The 21610-nt window shown below is 36.5% G+C and overlaps 2 protein-coding genes across 2 annotated transcripts; one reads left to right on the top strand and one right to left on the bottom strand.

The window, feature by feature from the left end:
* Nucleotides 1-2666: 2666 nt before the first annotated feature.
* On the bottom strand, nt 2667-8478 carry LOC125645946 (transmembrane protein 237-like). The gene is made up of 5 exons (XM_048871967.2): nt 7951-8478; nt 6887-7172; nt 6384-6699; nt 5879-6053; nt 2667-4082 (listed from the first exon to the last, which is right to left on the bottom strand). The coding sequence occupies exons 1-5, from the start codon at nt 8257-8259 to the stop codon at nt 3885-3887; spliced, it is 1284 nt and encodes a 427-aa protein (XP_048727924.1). The 5' UTR covers nt 8260-8478; the 3' UTR covers nt 2667-3884.
* Nucleotides 8419-21204, top strand: LOC125645947 (low molecular weight phosphotyrosine protein phosphatase 1-like). Its single transcript, XM_048871968.2, has 6 exons — nt 8419-8545; nt 13534-13607; nt 17188-17304; nt 19490-19551; nt 19878-19980; nt 20581-21204. The coding sequence occupies exons 1-6, from the start codon at nt 8506-8508 to the stop codon at nt 20662-20664; spliced, it is 480 nt and encodes a 159-aa protein (XP_048727925.1). The 5' UTR covers nt 8419-8505; the 3' UTR covers nt 20665-21204.
* Nucleotides 21205-21610: the final 406 nt, after the last annotated feature.

The raw sequence follows: 21610 nt of genomic DNA on the forward strand, positions 1-21610 counted from the left end.
CTCATAACTCCTATAAAGGTGAAGATAACGAAGAGTGATCATTCTCATAACTCCTATAAAGGTGAAGATAACGAACTGTGATCAATCTCATAACTCCTATAAAGGTGAAGATAACGAACAGCGATCAATCTCATAAATCCTATAAAGGTGAAGATAACGAACAGCGATCAATCTCATAACTCCTATAAAGGTGAAGATAACGAACAGCGATCAATTTCATAAATTCTATAAACAATACAAAATAGAGGGTTGGGTAAACTTGGACCCCTGGACACACAAGAGGTGAACATGATTACTTCTCGTCGGTTCAGATATTAGCGCGAAGAGGTCATTGACCGGAGTATCTGGAAAAAAGAGCACTTGCCCAAGTTGGCGACCACAATACTCTTTCAAATACAAACACTGCCGATCCTGAGAATCTAACCGGGGTCGCAGTTTTAAAACCTTAAATAGCCACCAAATCATCTTATGTCAAACATTTAAAAGATACACCAAGAAAACGCGAAAAACACTTTCTCCTCGGATACGTAGCATGGATTTTCCCCATAGCATGTTATGCAAGCTGACAAGTAGAAATGGATGAAGAACACCTATAAAGGTCTAAAGTAGATAGCTGCAACATCATACAACAACATGACCTGATCTTGAATACTGCTCAAAATAAGCATGTAGATGAAAAGGTGAAGATAACGAACAGTGGTCAATCTCATAACACCTATAAGGAATATAGAATTAAGAGTTGGACAAACACGGACCGCTGGACGAGCGGTGGAATCAGGTGCCTAGGAGGAGTAGGCACCCCCTGTCGACCGGTCATAAGCCCTATATCTTGATTAGGTAAAAGGAGTGATCCGTAGTCAAAATCAGCTGTCTGACATGCTTCCTACCAATTCTGATTTTAACTACAGATTACGCCATTTATCTGATCAAGATATTGGTCTCACGTTGGGTGTGACCGGTCGGCAGGGGATGCTTACTCCTCCGGGCACCTGATCCCACCCCTGGTTTGTCCTAATTTTAATTTTGTATTCTTTATAGGAGATGTGAGAATAATTATACAGTTCGTTATCTTCACTTTTTCATAATACAATATCCTAAATTAGGCCCAAACTATTCTGTTCAGTATACATATAATAGTTTATTCACTCTTATGCGAGATTTCTTGGAGAGAAGTGTTTCTGGGGATTCACGTATTAATTTTGTGTGTGTGTGTGTGTGTGTGTGTTTCAGTCCTACCCTTGGGCCCCCAGAAGAACATGGAGCATGAAATTAATAAGTATGTTAACATACCTCAAACGATAAACGTGTGTGTGTGTGTGTGTGTGTGTTACTAAATATAAAGCTTCTGAAGATTTGAAATGAAAACGCTAAAGCTTTACTGAACGTCTTCGTGTATCTTTATTTATTTTTTACCTATATATATATATATATATATATATATATATATATATCATCATAAGTGAAAAGGAATTCACATAACGAAATAGACACCTCAACACGAATATGACTGACCTTATCATAAGAAATCTATATACGAAACATGAAAGCTCTATCTGAAATAGTTCAGGAGATATTGAATAGATCAGAATTTTATTAAAAGTAGATCAAACTTCCAGATCAAGATCATAAGGTCAAACACCAAAGCGTAACCCATGTCTCCACATAATAAGTAAAATATTCTCGAGTGGGATGTTAAACAATATACAACCAATCAAAGTATAATACAGTCTAGGAGCATGGTCCTTCATTTGAACAAACTTCAATCCCCTTCAACAAAGGATGATTTGTACCAAGTTTGATTGAAATTAGCCCATTAGATTGAGAGATGAAAATCTGAAAAAATTATGGACAGGTGGATTGTGTTTTATTTAATGTCCCTTTCGAGAATTTTTCACTCATATGGATGTGTCAACAATACCGGTGAAAGGCTTCAAATTTAGGCCTATGCTCGGCGCTTAGGGCCATTGAGCAGTGAGGGCTCTTTAGTGTGCCACACTTACTGTAACACGGATCATCTGTTTTTAAGGTAATCTCCGAGGACCCATGACATTCACACCTGATGCCGAGCGTTTGGCGATGGAACTGTCACTACCTGTTTTAACGACTTTGGTCTGTCGCGGCCGGGATTCAAACCCGGACGTTCTGCAAGCGGCGCAAATGCTCTATCTCTAGACTACCGCGTCGGTTGACAGATGGATGGATGGACAATAACAGACAAAAAGTGATCAGTAAAGCTGAATTGAGCTTTCAGCTCAGGTAAGCTAAAAATGTTTTTATTTATTTGTTGATTATTTTATTTGAAGTGTGTATTTTATTCAATTTTCAATGTTTATTTCGGACACAATTTTAGATCAGTTTTGTAACAACAGGTATTGCATAAGAGCTCTAACATATTGGTCCTGGGAGATATTTTTTTAAATAAGCCATTCAAAAAGTTTAATCATGTTGATTTTTTGTTATCTTCGGAATGTAATGCAATACTGATATAAAATAAAAGTTAAATTTTCTGTATTATGGAGGCCATGCACCTTACAACTGACCAAAAATCACTATAGTAATTAAAAGATTTTCTTTTTAACTATTTATTAGTCAAGTAACGCTGTATAAAAATCTGGAAAAAAATATTTAGCACTAAATGTAACATTAAGCAATTAAACAGCATACCGTATGTTTTACATTTATCATTTTATTTCAGTTTGATTTCACTTGTCAATAAGTCTGATAACATAAAATATATGTATCAATGTAAATTTTCAAGCAATATTGATACACGTACATGTATATGATATCAGATTACAGAAATGTTGCATACAGTCAAAATACTACACTTAATTCATAATATACAACCAAGACTGTTAAAAATATTCCTTTCAAATAATACAACTAACATCTATATCTAAATATAACAATAAAAATAAATAAATAAAACAAAATTTTGTAGCGTACATTACAATAAACTAACAAGACATTGTCAAAATAAATACATGTATATCTTCACATAGCAGACAAAAAAAAAAACCAAGGCACTGGTTGTATCTCCCATGATATTCATGTTTTAACACTTAAAATACCATCATCTTATCTTAATTAGAAGAGGGTTTATTATTACATGTGTATTTCATTCATTAAAGCTGATATTTCCTTAATTTTTCATACTTAAAATGCAAAGGATAATCCTATTTTTTGAATGAAGATCATCACAATGTGTATGTGTGTATTTGTTTTAAGAACTGAACTTGTTTGTTAAAAAATTCATATGAATGCTTGCACGTATTTCAATAAAGGAAAACAAACTTAGAAGAAAAAACCCCCACTGAATGCAAAACATTTCCCTATCATGCAGAGTTATTATCTCCCTTGATTTTCCATTCACATTTGAAATTTGAAAATAAAACAATATAGGACATCTACAGCGTACATATCGATGGAATTCTCAAAATATACAGCATACTAACATTTTTTCATAATGTCAATTTTGCACTTTTATTAAATATGAACTTGTGAAAAGAGAAAAAAATTGAAAAATGAAATATAATTACAAATCATATAACAAATTGTTTCCATAAGACCACCCTCATTTTAGAACATAAAATTATATGCGTAATGGGTCTATTTATGTATCCGCTCTCCTATCACATGTAAAGAAACAAATAATGGGTCTATTTATATATCCGCTCTCCTATCACATGTAAAGAAACAAATAATGGGTCTGTTTATGTATCTGCTCTCCTATCATATGTAAAGAAACAAATAATGGGTCTGTTTATGTATCCGCTCTCCTATCACATGTAAAGAAACAAATTCTGTGTAAGATCAAATCATACATAAAACACGACTTCATAAAAAAGTTTTGAGTAGCTAGTAACACACAGAACTTTGAAGAATTAAACTTTCTGTTGAGTTCCCAGCTCCACATCTTCTAGAAATTCATCATCCCCTGCCCTAAGATTGTCTGTTAGTCTGTCTGTGGAGGCTGTTATAGACAAGACAATCCAGGCTAATATGGCCATACAACAGCGGGCAGTGTTAATGTCCCGCCAGGCAGTAATGTCCTCACCAGCTGATGATAACGTATTGTTGCCCTGAAAGGAGAACAATGTGTATGAAATACATGTACACTCAGTCACTACAAATGATGAACACAAATGGACACATGAGGCCCCTGGGATCAACGCTCACCTGAGTCACCTTGGCCCTGTGATTCCTCTTTAGAAGACTTTTGAAAGATTTTTTACCCTTTTTATTCCAATGAAAAATTTTGACCTCATATTATGACCCAACTCTAACCTCATTTCATGGACTTACATGTACATGTAACTAAACTTGAATCCACAGAACATTGGGATTCTTCAATAACATATTAATAACATGGAGTTGCTGTTCTGGAGAAAAAAAAATCCCTACATTTAATTTAAAATTTAATCCCAAATTTTAGCCCCACCCTACCCTCTAGGGTCATGATTTGAATAAACTGGAATTTGCGCTATCCGAGGATACTTTCATATTAACCATAGGGGCTAATCCCGTTTTGGGCCCGAACTCTGTGATACCATAAATCACAGAGTTCGGGCCCAAAACGGGCTTAGCCCCTGTGATATTAACATGATGAATCATAGCACTTTTGCTCTTGAATTTTTTTAAAAAAGTATTTACCTTATATATTCCCATATGAAACATTAATCCCTATTGTGGCCCCTTCCTAACACCAAGGCCATGATTTGAATAAACATGAATTTGCACTACCTGATGATGCTTGTACATGTATATTGATATTACTAATCAGGGCCATGTTACTCTTGAGAAATAAATTTCTTTTTTACCCTATATAGTCCCATATAAAACTTTGTTCCCCTTTTGTGACTCCTCTGACCTGATGATGCTTGTATATTGATATTACTAATCAGCCCCCCCCCCCCCCCCCCCCCCCCCCCCCCGACCCCATGATGATTTAAACAACTCACATATATCGGTACACTACCTGAGGATATTTGCATATTAATATGACTAATCATGACCCTGTTGTTTATGAAAAGATCTACATTTCCCCATGTAAAGTTTTAATCCTGTATTATAATTCTACCCTTCCCAGAAGGAGGAGGTGTCATGATTTGGACAAAATTGAATCTCCATTATATGTAAGAAAACTTTCACATACGTTAAATCTTTTCTATCCCAGATGTTTTTGATAATATGATTCCTTTATCACACCCACCCTTTTGCTTCATTATCTCCCCTTGAAAGGCGGATGGTTTGAACAAACATGAATCCCATACACCCAAGGACACCCGGAGCCAAGTTTGGTTGAAATTAGCTCAGTCATTTTGGAGAAGATGAAATTGTGAAAAGTTTAGGAAGACAACAACGGCAATATACAGACAATGGACAAATTTTGATTAGAAAAGTTCACTTGAGCCTTTGGCCCAGGTGAGCTAAAAACTAAAACCATTGTGCTTAAAAGCATGTGCCTATGTAGATCTATGGGACATGGAAAATTAAGGTCATTTGAGATAAAATACATTTATAAGTTGGTATTACATGCATAAAGTAGAACATCTTCTTGAGACACAAGCTTCTCACACCTGCATACAAGTACAAAGTGCATACATGTATATAAAATTAAACATTTTTGCATAAATGTAAAAAACATAATATCAAACTTCATTTTAAATGATGAATAGTTAATCCTAAAACCTTCCATTGTTACGCTCTGCAACTGTAACTAACTGCTCTTACAAACTGTAATGGATGACCAGGGAGGGGATGTCCTTTGGTTGGGTGGGTGGGTGAGGGGGGGGGGGTGTAGTTACAAGTCTGAAGATATTATGTTTGTACTCCTTTATATAACAAAAAAATCAGAAATAATATCCATAAAGCTTACGTATTGGTTTTTCCAAAGTTGAGGATATCTGTCATAGAGATTGATTTTATCCTCCAAGTTAGCCATTGAAAGACTGAGGATTAATGCTATAAAATAGATGACAATGGAGACAGTCCCAGTCTGTAATGTGAAGGATTGAAGTATGAATCTGCGTGTGGGACGTCCAATATCAAACCTGAAATATAATATCACACCTTAAAAACATCTTCATGCATGAAAATAAAGCTCACTGGGAACATTGCATAAAAGGTTACAGCATATCCTTACTAGAAATATCACTCGTGCATTTTTTATTTCTATAGTCTGTCTAATATTGTAGGGAGAAATTTAGAGCAAGTGAAGTCCTATTCCCATATACTACTGCACAGTGTATTACTTCTTCTAATAAACAGTCTGAATAAATTTCCATTGGTTGTCTCTAATTAACTCTGCAAGTGTTTGAGTTACTACATGTGCTGTTCTTGTGTATTATTCAATAGACAGTTACTCTTTACATTATCCTTACCTATCACAGGCTGAAATTGTACACAACACCAAAAGAATATAAAACATGCACTGAACTGGCAATGCTAGAATTCGGTAGTGCTCCAGAAAGTCCATATATGAAAAGTACAATAATATATAAGTCATTGTTAGGTGCCACATAGCAATGCCTGCAGTTAGTCCATGAAGAAAGAGGCAGAATGTCACAAACACCCTGTGTGACCCTATAGCAAACAGAAGGGTAGACTCCACTGGCTGTTCAGGCTCTTGTTCTCGAATAGCCTCTTCTTCTGCCCATTTTTTGGCAAACTTGACTTTGTTTTCTCCTTTAAAACCACCTGTACAAAATTTATGAAAAAAGTCAATCATTGGACTTTTGAGAAGAACATTCCACAATAACATGTACCAGTATGCTAGATATTACATGTATAAATTATAGATATATATTTCAATTGGTGTTTTCAACCAATCCTTCGGCCAATATTACATGTACAATGTTTGCTTTCATAAAAAAAACCCACATACTGTCTGTCTCAATGAAAAGTTTCTCCAGTGGCTGACTCTTCAAAACTGCAGTCTCTGTTGTGTACGGGTGCACACGTACTTCGTCTTGTTCTTTTTTACTTTTGGGACTCACGACATCCTCGTGTATGGTTTGTAACTCTGCTGCAAGAGTATCCCCCCATTCATCCTCCTCTCTGGGAGTGGCTGTGGTCGAAGCTGGCTTCTTTTTCTTCTTTCCTTTTTTCCTTGGTGTGCCACTTCCTTTTGTATCTTTTGATATGAGACTTGCTTTGCTCCCAGTTACATCCTAAATGAAGGAAAGCATAATAATTTCATCCAGAAATCAACTTTGTATCAATTGATAAACGATTTTTTAACATGTATGATGATTTGAATTTATAGAACTATTTTTCATTAACCAACAACCATATATCATTTATAGTGAGCTAAGCTGGCATTGCGAAGCGACGTGAAATGATTATTCATTTCAGTCATCACGTGATTTATTCTTCATCAGATGAAAAATTATGAGGATTACAAATATTGTTCCTGGAAAAAGGTAGCCGTCATTGCAGTATACTTCATTGACAACCCCGTAGATAAAATAATTAAATTGCTTGGAAAGTTACCACAAACGTTTTAAAATTTTTAGACAAGTTTTCTCATACGTCCGTACGTTTTGTTAATGGTTTAAAAGAAAAACACAAAAGACGTCACAGTGCACTCTTTACATTGACTGCATTATATTTCCCACATCAAATGAATACAAGCATCAAATGCGTATAGTTGTGTTGTGTGATTTTTTAAAGGGATGTTAGGAGTCTTCACTCATCTCAACAGTCACACCATCAAACATGTTATTTTAAATTAGATGTTATATATGTATATTCTTTCTTCAAAGTTTTAACCTCATCTGGTATTAATACAAACCACTCTAAATAAGATTCTTTGACTGACAATAACCAGTCCAAATTTCAAATAAGAAATTTTCATGTCAAATTACACGTAAACATGTTACAACACATCACATGGTTTACCTGATGTTACCAATTTCTCGCATTAGAAATTTATGATTGCCATCTTACCTCTTCTTTACTAGCTGCACTGCGGGCTGATGTAGGATCCACTTCGCTTTCTTCTGTGGACGCGGGTTTCTTGCGTTTCTTCGGAGTTGGTTTGCCAGCGGTTTCCCCCTCTTTCTTTTTCACAACCTTTTTCTTTGTTGGGGTTTCATCGGATTTTGGAGATGTTGTACCGTTTGTTTCCACGCTTGGAGCTTTCTTCTTCTTCTTTCTCACAGGCTTTTTCTGTTCATCACCACCATCTCCTCCATCGGAAGAGATGGGAGGGAGTTTTTTACTGCGCTTCGGTGGATCTTCTCCAGTGTCCGACATTTTTGTTGTCAATGTAAATTTTGTCGTAAGCGGCCTTGGAATGATTATTGATATATAGAGAAATGTGAGCTTTCTTGAATATGAAAATTATCTAAATATCTTTATTTCATTAAAAATTTGATACAAATAAACATTAGTGCGCCAGACATTTAAAGAAAATTACAAAACAAGAGAAAAGACTATCAAATATATCGGGATTGTTATTCTAATACAAGGATGTCGATCCCGAAGTAAAAAAAAAAAAAAATGACTGCACCAAAGAAGTCGGTTCTCTTCATCTGCCTGGGTATGTTAATCGGTGTCCTATGCTAACTTGTTGATACTATATATTTTGTTGAAATACTAAATATGACAGTAACAGTGTATATATGTGTTGTATTGTTGTGGCCAAACAGTCACTCAGTAATTATGTACAGCACAGGTGCTTGGCCTTGGGTCTTACAGTTACAGCTGTACACTCGGAATATAAGATGAGTGATCGCCTTCAAGAAACCTATTGAAGATTATATCACTTTTGAAGGGGGTAGCGCTTTTTTAGATTAAAAAAAATATTTGAGGGTTAAACTATTTACAATGCGAGTTTGAATCACTTGATGAGTTGAAGTTGATGAAGATGCTTTGAACTGAGCAGTGTCCAGAGGGAGGTCATTCCAGTTTTTTATAGTGTGTGGGAAGAATGAAGTTTGCCAAATTTGAGTTCTACAAGATGGATTTTGAAATGAGAGTATATGCATGTAGTGTAACTGAGAGGTGGGTGAGTATGTCTATTTTTTGAATGATCACATTTTCATACCTACCTACCTATCTATCTACCTACCTAGTCCTATTTTGTACAACATGGTAAGCTATATGTCTGTTTGTCTGTCTGCTAGTTTTCTCCATTGTAGGCTATGTATCATGTCACTGACACTAGAAGTGTTGCTGTGTTTGTCAGTGATGTATCATGTCACTGACACTAGAGGTGTTGCTGTGTTTGTCAGTGATGTATCATGTCACTGACACTAGAAGTGTTGCTGTGTTTGTCAGTGATGTATCATGTCACTGACACTAGAAGTGTTGCTGTGTTTGTCAGTGATGTATCATGTCACTGACACTAGAAGTGTTGCTGTGTTTGTCAGTGATGTATCATGTCACTGACACTAAAAGTGTTGCTGTGTTTGTCAGTGATGTATCATGTCACTGACACTAGGTGTTGCTGTGTTTGTCAGTGATGTATCATGTCACTGACACTAGAGGTGTTGTTGTGTTTGTCAGTGATGTATCATGTCACTGACACTAGAGGTGTTGCTGTGTTTGTCAGTGATGTATCATGTCACTGACACTAGAGGTGTTGCTGTGTTTGTCAGTGATGTATCATGTCACTGACACTAGAGGTGTTGCTGTTTGTGATGTATCATGTCACTGACACTAGAGGTGTTGCTGTGTTTGTCAGTGATGTATCATGTCACTGACACTAGGTGTTGCTGTGTTTGTCAGTGATGTATCATGTCACTCACACTAGAGGTGTTGTTGTGTTTGTCAGTGATGTATCATGTCACTGACACTAGAGGTGTTGCTGTGTTTGTCAGTGATGTATCATGACACTGACACTAGAAGTGTTGCTGTGTTTATCAGTGGTGTATAATGTCACTGACACTAGAGGTGTTGTTGTGTTTGCTAATGATGTATCATGTCACTGACACTAGAGGTGTTGTTGTATTTGTCAGTGATGTATCATGTCACTGACACTAGAAGTGTTGCTGTGTTTGTCAGTGGTGTATAATGTCACTGACACTAGAGGTGTTGTTGTGTTTGTCAGTGATGTATCATGTCACTGACACTAGAGGTGTTGCTGTGTTTATCAGTGATGTATCATGTCACTGACACTAGGTGTTACTGTGTTTGTGATGTATCATGTCACTGACACTAGAGGTGTTGCTGTGTTTATCAGTGATGTATCATGTCACTGACACTAGAAGTGTTGCTGTGTTAGTCAGTGGTGTATAATGTCAATGACACTAGAGGTGTTGCTGTGTTTGTCAGTGATGTATCATGTCACTGACACTAGAGGTGTTTGTCAGTGGTGTATCATGTCACTGACACTAGAGGTGTTGCTGTGTTTGTCAGTGATGTATCATGTCACTGACACTAGAGGTGTTGTTGTGTTTGTCAGTGATGTATCATGTCACTGACACTAGAGGTGTTGTGTTTGTCAGTGATGTATCATGTCACTGACACAAGAGGTGTTGTTGTGTTTGTCAGTGATGCATCATGTCACTGACACTAGAGGTGTTGTTGTGTTTGTCAGTGATGTATCATGTCACTGACACTAGAGGTGTTGCTGTGTTTGTCAGTGATGTATCATGTCACTGACACTAGATGTGTTGTTGTGTTTGTCAATGATGTATCATGTCACTGACACTAGAGGTGTTACTGAGTTTGTCAGTGACATACCTAGCAGCCCATCCCTGAATTTTGTTTATGTCCTCAGACAGTAAAGTATAGGTCCCTCACTGAGCAGGCATACTATCTCTTGTCCAGTCTTACTAGGGATTATAATGTAAGCCTTCTTCTTTTCTGAAAGTGTATAAGCAGAATTTTTAGCAAGGATTTAATTTTGGCATTATTAGCGACAGTGTCGAGATTGCTAAAATTGAATATCGTTAACAATTTATTCCATATTGGAGATAATGGCTATCTTTCTCGGAATTATAAAGTTGCTAAAATTAGCTCTCACTATAAATATATTATATATACCCATAATTCGCTAAATTTGTGTCTCACTAAAAATACCATTTACAATATATTCATTGAGCAGTCATATACTCTTAGGACAGTCTTACTAGGGATTGGTAAGCCTGCTCCTTCACTCACTTACTGTGAGAAACATAGACCCTCCACGACAGTCCTCCAGCAAACATGGTTCTGGGCTGTTCTAACTGGTATCACACGCCTTAAATTCTTTCTCTGTATCACGCCTCCAATTGTTTCTAGGTTGTCCCCTCTTTTTCTTACCCTGCAGGGTCCAAGTTAGAGCCTGGCGTGTGGAGCCCGGGCACTTCTTCCATCTGATTTGTAAGTCCATCAGCTCCTGCCCAGCTCTCCTCTACAGTTCCTCGTTTGTGATCCTTTCAAGTCATTGGATGTTAAAGATGTGTCTGAGACAGGTATTGTGGAATGTGTTGTTTTAGACATTCTCCATGTCTTAAATGGACTTAACATTGGAGTTGAGGATCTGCAGTTTGGTGATCATGCAGATGTCGTTTTAGACCTAGATGTGAATGCTGCTCATGCCTTGCCAATTCTTGACTGTGCCACCCTGTCTGTCCACCACACTCCCTAGTAAATGAAGGAGGAAGAGGAAAGGTGACAGCAAACATCCTTGTTGAACTCCGGTCTTTATCTCAAAACACTTGGACATCTGTCATGGCATGGTAGGTGCTGTGGATCAGGGAGGAAACAAACTTCTCAGGTACTCAGCAGTGCCTCAGTAGCTTCCGCAGTGTCACTAGGTCCAAGTTGTGGAATGCTTTCTCATCGTCGATGAAGTTGATGTAGAGGAGGAACTTCTACTCCAGTGACTGTTCTCTGATGATATACAGACTGGCTATCTAGTCAGCACATGACCTGTGGCATTGAAAACCTGCCTGCTGGTCGCGGAGCTTCACCAGGGGTCCACTGTCTTTTTCATCCTCTTGAGAAGATCATCTTTTTGAGGACTGCCGAACACTGACAGGTAGTTTCTGCAGTCTCTCATATCTCCCTTCTTTGATGAGGAAGCCCTCCTTCCACTCCTCCAGGATTTCCTCACTCCTCCGGGATTTCCTCTCTCCTCCGGGATTTCCTCACTCCTCCGGGATTTCCTCTCCTCTGGGATTTCCTCACTCCTCTGGGATTTCCTCTCTCCCCCAGATCTTCTTGACTAGTTGGAGTTAATATTTTTAAAGTTTCTTTTAAGTAATCCTAATATTATATTGTTTGCTGTTTTAGTAATATTATTTATGTGCATGTTTCATTTATCGTACATGTATTTTATTGGTTTTTAATTGTAGTAAATGTGTTGCGGGAGGCCATTTTCTATATACTTTCTCAAATTCCTAGTTTATCTTAATTATTTGGAAGAGTTTTACAATCATTATTTGATTTGATGGTGAGGTGAGCAATTATGTCATCTGCAAAGAGGTGAATTGTGGAATTTAAGCACAGAAACATGCATGTAACATATGTATGAATAGTAGTATTTATATACATATGTAAATAGCTAACTTGGTTGTCTGTGCCCACTATTTATATATTAAGAACCAACCCTCTGTGATGTACAAATCTACTGTCAACTCTAACCAGTCCTTAAAAAAAGTGTTGACTGAAGTTTTGTCTCAAAATGAAACTCAAGCTAAGATTCTTTGTCACTGCTGATCTCTAGTTTGTATTATCTTTAAACTATAAAAGCATATACCCACTAAGCTGCAATTTTAATAAACAAACAATATAAAACATAAATCAGGGGCAGATCACTCCATATTTCCAGTGTATAGTGGATTGGTAGGCTCAAAAAAGTAATTTCTGTAACAACAAATTAAAAACAAATGAAGCTTTATTTTGTTGAGTAAATGAGTGAATATACAATGTATTTGTTTTTTGAAAGGTTGATACCATCAAGAAATGGGAGGATTTGATAATGAAGTCCCCTCTCAAATTAACTGAATGCAGGATCTCTTTAATGTATATAGTCAAGAGGTTCACACAGTTAGATTATACTAAGGTTTGATTTGTCTGATGTGATTTACATCTATTTTTCATTTTTATAAGCCCTAGTAGATGGTATATGATTCAAAGTTCAAAGGTGAAAAAAATTATGGAGCCAATTAAACATTATACTAATTAAGCACTGGAAAATCAGATAGGGGAGGGGGGGGACTTGAATGGGACATAATGTTTTACACCCGTGTCAGATTCTGGGATATCTTCAAAGAGTTAAGACACAAATTGGGGAGTAATGTGGACCATGGCACAAACTCAGGAACCTGGGTTCGAATCTAGTCTGCCATGTTTCTTCTGCCTTGTTGTACAGTATTGTTTATATGCCAAAGATAATGGCAGAGACCAAAAGGCATAAATAACAGTTTCTGACAGAAAGTTTACATTGTAATAAGATTTGAATTTAAGATGCAAGTATACAATGGAAAAAAAGAGAGGTGATTATGAAAACTTCATGATGCAGAATCTTTGGGGAAAATAAAAGTTTATAATCAAATCAATAAGATGTGTATGTCATTTATTTTTCATTATTTACAGGAAACATATGTCGATCGCCCATATCAGAGGCATTGTTTATAGACCTGCTGGAAAAGAAAGGGGAAAGAGATTCTGTAAGTTTATGTGTGTATGTGTATATAGATGTCTGTTGTAGGTGTGGTCATTTTGACAGTAACCAGATAATGGCGTAAAATAGAAGGAACAAGGAGTAACCATGTTTTTTATACACGTTACAACATGTATATTTTTGATGTAGGACTTTTGACAATCTGAGTAAAATCAGCTCCTCTTTTTTTAGCTCACCTGAAGCGAAGGTTCAAGTGAACTATTCTGATCACATTTTGTCCAGCGTCCGTCTGTCTGTCCGTAAACTTTTCACATTTTCGACTTCTTCTCCAGAACCACTGGACTAATTTCAACCTAACTTGGCCAAAAACATCCTTGGGTGAAGGGCTTTCAAGTTTGTTCAAATGAAGGGCCATGTCCCTTTCAAAGGGGAGATAATCACAAAAATGCAAAAATAGGGTGGGGTCATTTAAAAATCTTCTTCTCAAGAACCACTGGGCCAGAAGAGCTGAAATTTACATGAAAGATTCCTGACAGAGTGCAGATTTAAGTTTGTTAAAATCATTGCCCCTGACCCTGAGGGTAGGATGGGGCCACAATAGGGGGTCAAAGTTTTACATACAAATATATAGGAGAAAAAATCTTTAAAAATCTTCCTCCTGTCTGACATGTTTCATGCTGATTGTTAGACCGTTCTTGGCACACTGATTTTGACTACAGATAACTCCGTTTACCTGATCAGGATATAGGGCTCACGGCGGGTGTGACCGGTCAACAGGGGATGCTTACTCCTCCTAGGCACCTGATCCCACCTCTGGTGTGTCCAGGGGTCCGTGTTTGCCCAACTTCCTATTTTGTATTACTTATAGGAGTTATGAGATTGATCACTGTTCGATATCTTCACCTTTCCTCTCAAGAACCACTGGGCCAGAGAAGTTAACATTTACATGAAAGCTTCCTGACATAGTGCAAATTCAAGTTTGTTAAAATAATGACCCCCAGGCGTAGGTTGGGGCCACAATAGGGGATCAAATGTTTAGATGTGAATATACGAGGGCAAGTCAATTTATTTTCGGTTGAGATTCGACACCTCTTCTTTTTTGATGTAATTGCCCTCTTGTGTGATGCACTTAGACTAACGGTGTTCAAGGGCTGAAAAAGTCAGGGTCCTTTCTGTTGACCCACTCCTCAACTGGTGTCACGACTTCTTTGTCAGACCGGAAATGACGTCCACAAATATCCTTTTTCAAGGTTGGGAATAGGAAGAAGTTGCTAGGAGCTAGGTCAGGCGAATAGGCAGGATGTGGTATTAATTCATACCCGTTTTGCTTTACAGTATCCATTGCAACTTTGCAAGTGTGGACTCTCGTATTGTCCTGTTGCAGCAAAACATCTTTAGAGAGTTTACCTCAGCGTTTTTCACGGATGGCAGTTCTCAGCTGGTCTAGCAAGTTTACATAGTACACTCCAGTTATTGTACTTCTGTTGGGTAAAACGTCCAACATAATAACGCCTTTTGCATCCCAAAATACTGTGACCATCACCTTGCCAACAGATGATTGCATCTTGAACTTCTTTGGCCTCAGGAACCCATGCCCTGGGCTTTATTGTCTGGCTCATAATAATGAACCCAAGTCTCGTCTACAGTCACCAGATGCAAAAGAAAATCATCTTTTGACCTAAAACGCTTCAACAAGGCGCTGTATACTGATGCTCTGGTTGCCATTTGCTCAACGCTAAGGGATTTAGGGACCAACTGGCTGTTAGCTTGCGCATACCTAAACGATCATGTAAGATTGTTGAAACACTACCATGTGAAATGCCTAATGCCTGCGCTATTTCTTCCACCTGAAATCGCTTATCACAGTATACCAGATCCCGAACTTTCTTACACATTTCTTCGTCAGTGGCATCCGGTGGGCGTCCAGACCAGGCTTCATCTTTTAAAGACATTCTACCGTGTTTGAATTCCCCTACCCAGAATTTAACCTGAGCATAAGATGGTGCAGAAGACCCATTAGCATCGGCTAACTCGCCGTGTATTTCCTTACCTGTTTTACCTTTTAAATACAAGTACTGAATTATAGCACGGTATTCAACTTTAGATGAAAAGTATGCCTTTGCATCACTAGCCGTGTTTAACATTCAATATCTTACTAAAGAATGACTCAAAATGCATGCTTAAAATAAAGTTTACATGTATCTTATCTTATGATCTAAGAGCAGAGTAGTGAAGTGGGACAGTCTGAACAAGGTACATTGTACATGTATTCAGGTGGTGAGGTTAATTACAAATAGTTGCTGATTACTCAAGATGATCTAAATGTTTATAGAGAATGGAGCCCAAATAAATTTTCATATAAATTGAATTTCTTTTGACTGCTCATTGAATTGTCTGTAATGATGAATTCATTATATTGCCATCCCCACTTTATTGCCGAAATTGGTCTTGAACAGAAGTTGGCAATATATCGAAAGAGCACTGTATTTGGATTTTTTGAAATCACTCATTCCTTAGTAAAATGGTCTTGATCTACCATGAAAATCTATTGTGTGTCCAGTCCTAATATAGCTGAATATAATTACATGTAATAAAGTTATTGGTCATCCAAAATCTTTAGAAAAAAGTTACATGTACATGTATTTGATTTGTCGTACCCAACCAACTAAAATGAATCTGCCCCTCTGATTTCTTTCTACACCTTCTTATGATAAGATTTTTTGGTCGATGTTTTGGTATTCTTATGTGGTAAATACTTATGTATCTCCGTGGTGCAGTTCCTCAGTTTCAGGTTAACAAATTGTCATAGCTATTTACAGCCCAACAAGTAAATATTTTTTTGTTTTTTACTGTTTTCTGTCCCATTCAAGAATTTTTCACTTATGTGGAGACATCACCAGCTGCAGGCGAAGTGCCACAAATTTTGACTTATGTATGGTACTTAGGGCTATACCAGTGAGGGTTCCCTATCATGTGAACACCTACTGTGACAATGGACCTCTGTTTCTATAAAGTGATATCCAAGAGACCAGTGCCTTTCACTTCTGCTGTCAGAAACTAAGTGAAGGAACAATCACTTCAGGACTCTCACTACCTATGTTAAACAGCTTAGGTTCAGACAGCGCTGGAAATGAGAATTGATCTGTCACTACCTATGTTATACACATTAGGTTAAGACAGCGCTGAAAATAAGTATTGGTTTGGGCAAAGCAAGTGTCCTAAACTCTAGGTTACTCCGACCAGTTGATTGAATATAAATTTAACATGTTCAATAGAGAAAAATAAAATAGATATTTTTTCCAAATTACACATGCATCTACCCAAATTGTTTATGAACAGTTGAGAGAGGACAAAAAAAATTCTAAGACTTGTTAAAGGTAGCATAATATTTAAAAAGGATACAAACTTGGGTGTTAATTTTTTTTTACCTCTGTAGTCAAAGACAGTCAGATGTACAATTGTAGATGCCATTCCTTCTATTTTATCCATTGGTGACATGATGTGACTGTGTTATTTCCTCTGCTATTTATGAAGTTAAATCTTTTGTTGTGTGTATATGATCTACATTTAATGTGCTAACGATATTCTCCAGATATTAAGAAATCTTAATGTTTTTTGTGTTTCAGTGGAAGGTTGATAGTGCAGCTATTATAAATATGCATGTTGGTCAAAATCCTGACAGTAGAACAATGAAGACACTGCAGAAGAATGGAATTACCTCCTACAGCCACAAATGTAGACAGGTACCACAATTATCTCCTACAGCCACAAATGTAGACAGGTGCCACAAATATCTCCTACAGTCACAAATGTAGACAGTACAATTGCCTCCTACAGCCTCAAATGTAGACAGTACAATTACCTTCTACAGCCTCAAATTTAAACAGCACAATTATCTTCTACAATCACAAATGTAGACCGTACAATGACTTCCCACAGCCTCAAATGTAGACAGTACAATTACCTTCTACAGCCTCAAATTTAAACAGCACAATTATCTTCTACAATCACAAATGTAGACAGTACAATTACCTTCTACAGCCTCAAATGTAGACAGTACAATTACCTCCTACAACCTCAAATTTAAACAGCACAATTACCTTCTACAGCCTCAAATGTAAACAGGTACCACAATTACCTCCTACAGCCACAAATGTTGACAGGTGCCACAATTACCTCCTACAGCCACAAATGTTGACAGGTGCCACAATTACCTCCTACAGCCACAAATGTAGACAGTACAATTACCTCCTACAGCCTCAAATGTAGACAGTACAATTACCTTCTACAGCCTCAAATGTAGACAGTACAATTACCTTCTACAGCCTCAAATTTAAACAGCACAATTACCTTCTACAGCCTCAAATGTAGAGAGTACAATTACCTCCTGCAGCCACAAATGTCGACAGGTGCCACAAATATCTACTACAGCCATAAATGTAGACAGGTACCACAATTACCTCCTACAGCCACAGATGTAGACAGTGGCACAAATATCTCCTACAGTTGCAGATGTTGATAGAAAGTTTTTATTTTTTTGATGGAATCACCATACCATCCATGTCGGTCTATCTGAAAACAGCTGTTTTCCTTCCAACTTTTTGCGTAGGCCTTAATTTTCTATTTTATGGATGTTGTAAAATGTCATGATTCCAAACCAAGGTCATTTGTTCAAATTCAAGGTCACCAGTAAAAAAAAAATTAAAGTCACGGTCCTTATGTATGACACAAAAGCTTGCTTATGATCATACTGTATTATGATCCTGAGTCAAGGTCATTTATGTCAATGTCACTGGTTAATTGATTTTGTTCAGGTCATAATTTTGTAATTGGAGAAACGTTAGCAATAAATGTCATCAAATTTAATCATTAGTAGAAGGTCAGGTTTTTATGATCCCCAAGTTAAGATAGATTCAGACATTTAACTCATCAGATAAACTGGTGGATTTTTGCCAAGTGCTTGTGTTAATTTCATTGGAGAAATCCAGATTTAGCATGCATTTCAATATTCACTGAGGTAAGATATGGTACTGAAATCATTTAATGTAAAGCCGATTAAATAATGATGACAATGGACTTTTGATAAGTGTCTGATACAGAACTTGGAATCTTTTGTCATCATTTTGTATTCTATTTTTTTTAAATTTTGATTTTGACTGGATTACTCCGTTTACCTGCTCACAGCGGGTCGCCAGGGGATTCATACTCCCCCTAGGCACCTGATTCAACCACTGGTATATCCAGGGGTCCGTGTTTGCCCAACTCTCTAATTTGTATTCCTAATAGGAGTTATGAGATTGACCACTGTTCGTTATCATCTTCACTTTTCTTTCAAAATAACCTGTACACACATTAGATTATGGCAAACAATATACCATGTTTAGGTGTTATTGTTTTCACCTTGAAATTCTTCATTATTCTTGGGCTGCAAATGGTCATTTACATTTATCTTGATAGTCCTACATGTACTGTATACCACTACATGTACTGTATACCACTGATATTTTGTGAGACTTTATTTCCTTTGTAATGCCTTATTATCAGCAAAACTTTAAAATTGTTCATCAGCAATTGTACTAAGGAAACATTGTAATTCTTGTGGATATGCAGTGTTGTTAGGGTGTCCTTTTATGGATATTGTTTCTGTACAGTGTTACCTTAAATAGATTGTGTATTTCATTGTGGTTTGAATTTCATGGGGTAGGGGTACCTCCACGAAATGTAATGATTCCCGATATTACATATGTATATACATGTAGAATTATTTATGAGAATCTTAATGTCATGAATTTACAAATTAATTAATTAACAGTACATTTAACACATATACATGTAGTATACATACATGACTGTATATATATATAGTGTACTACTCTTTGGCAGATTATTGCATTTTTTTAATGAATACACAGATTTTCTCAATTTCAGATTAAAACTCCAGATTTTTCAGATTTTGATTACATTATCGGCATGGATGATGAAAACATGAGGTAAATGAATAAATTGGACAACATTGTTAAAGGTGTTTAACTCTATCACTCTATTTCAATACTATAGCGTCTTGACTGTCATATCTGTAAACGAAACTGTTATAATATCCTCAATAAAGTCACCTATTAGGAGGTGTTAGTTACTCACTGTCAGCTATATATGGTTGTAAAGGGTTAAAAGAATGTGTGGGTGGTTTTTGTGTGTGTGTGTGTGTGTGTGTGTATTTTCCTAGTTCACTATGATTTACAAATCATACTATATCCATTGTTAAATTTTGTCAGTTTTACGGAATCATGTTATCTACGTAGTTTTATCATCTTTTCAGTGATCTGGAAGGCTTGAAACCTAAGAACTGTAAAGCGAAGCTGTTGATGTTTGGCGATTATGACACGGACGGAAGCAAGACATACGTAGACGACCCATATTACGTAAGTTGTGTTATAATTATAGGTTATAGACTTTGTATGGGAAAATATGACAACCAAGTTTTTAGGCGCGTAGACGGACCGAGCTTGCAAGGTCCGTCCGCGACAAAAAACGAGGTCGTCATATTTCCCATACAAAGTCTATAACCTTTTTATTATATACTTTCAATTTCATTTAGAAACTAACAATAATTTTATTTTTAACAATAACTTTATCGGTTTAACTGAGTAAAAGATGAAAAACACGAAAAATTTCAAAATTCACGGCGTAGAAATTTGATTGTGACGTAATGTTTGCGGGCCGGAATATATGCCCGCAAACTTTTGAAGAAAAAAGAAGAGATGAAATTGAAAGTATATAGTAAGTATAGTTATTCCTTGACTTGAATTTTTACATTCAGGTTCACTTTATGGTCTATGAAAATTCAGTTATAAATGATTTAGTGATTATTTGCAGAATCTTTCTTTTTAAAATTAAAAATTCAATTGAAACAAGAACTTGATATAATTTGATAGTTGAACAGGGTTAAAAAAAAAATGTATGACCTTAATTCAAAATTGGAATTGTAGTGGTAAAAAAAGAGGTGAATTTTGCTTTTACAGAGTTCTGATATAAAAGCCTTCCAAGACGTGTATGACAAAGTGTCTAGGTGCTGTGAGGGTTTGTATGACAGCGTTGCCATGTAACAGAGCTGCAAGCCTATCTATCCTACACCTCAAAGCTGATGAAAAAGTTCTGTTTGCATTTGTACAACTGAGATGCAGACTGAGTGATAACTATGTTACACAGTTTAGAATTCATGTTGTAGCATCATTTCCATAATCTAAATTTACCAGTTTAGCTGATTTATCCTTTTCTTTTCTTTCCTTTTTTTTTTTTTTTTGCCCATAAGGATACTAAAGAAATTACTGTATGATGAAATGTAAGTAATGGTGCTCTACCAATGAGAGGATCTAAATGTTTAGAGGAATTGTACATGTACCTCATGCATGCATTTGGTACCAGATTTATTATTATTGAATGATAGGCCTTTATCTTTCAGTCATTTCTTTCTTTTTTTGGTTAAAGCAAAATAATGGATTAGAGGGAAGAATTGATTGAAAATAGCAATTCTTGTGTTAATTGTCAATAGCTGTTGAAGACTGTCTGAATTTTTTTTGTGTATGCAAGAAATATCCATAAAATGTATTATGCTTTGCAATAAACACTTTTTAAAATGAATAAAACCGTTCTTTTGATTTTTAGGTCACCTGAGTATACTTGAGCTCAGGTGTCCTATTGCAATTGGTTGTCGTTGTGCATTAACAATTGAACATTTTTAACTTCTTCTTGATAACTATCATTCCAATTCTTTTCAAATTTGTTATGAAGAATCTTTGGGGGACATAAATTGTAAATTTCAGGACACCTGGGGCCCTAAGGGTGGGGCAAAAACTGCCCAAAATTGATCAATTTCCTAAAGCTTCTCAAAAACCACACATTTAAGAAAAACTAAATGCATGGTGATGTAGAGCAGGAAAGCCTCTACCAAAATTGTAAAATTCATGATCCCCAGGGTAGGGTTCTAACCCCTAGGGTGGGACCAAACTTACTATATAGTGTTTGTGTTAAACACTTGAATAACATCTTTAG

Source organism: Ostrea edulis, chromosome 6, assembly GCF_947568905.1.
Source record: "Ostrea edulis chromosome 6, xbOstEdul1.1, whole genome shotgun sequence".
NCBI lineage: Eukaryota > Metazoa > Mollusca > Bivalvia > Ostreida > Ostreidae > Ostrea > Ostrea edulis.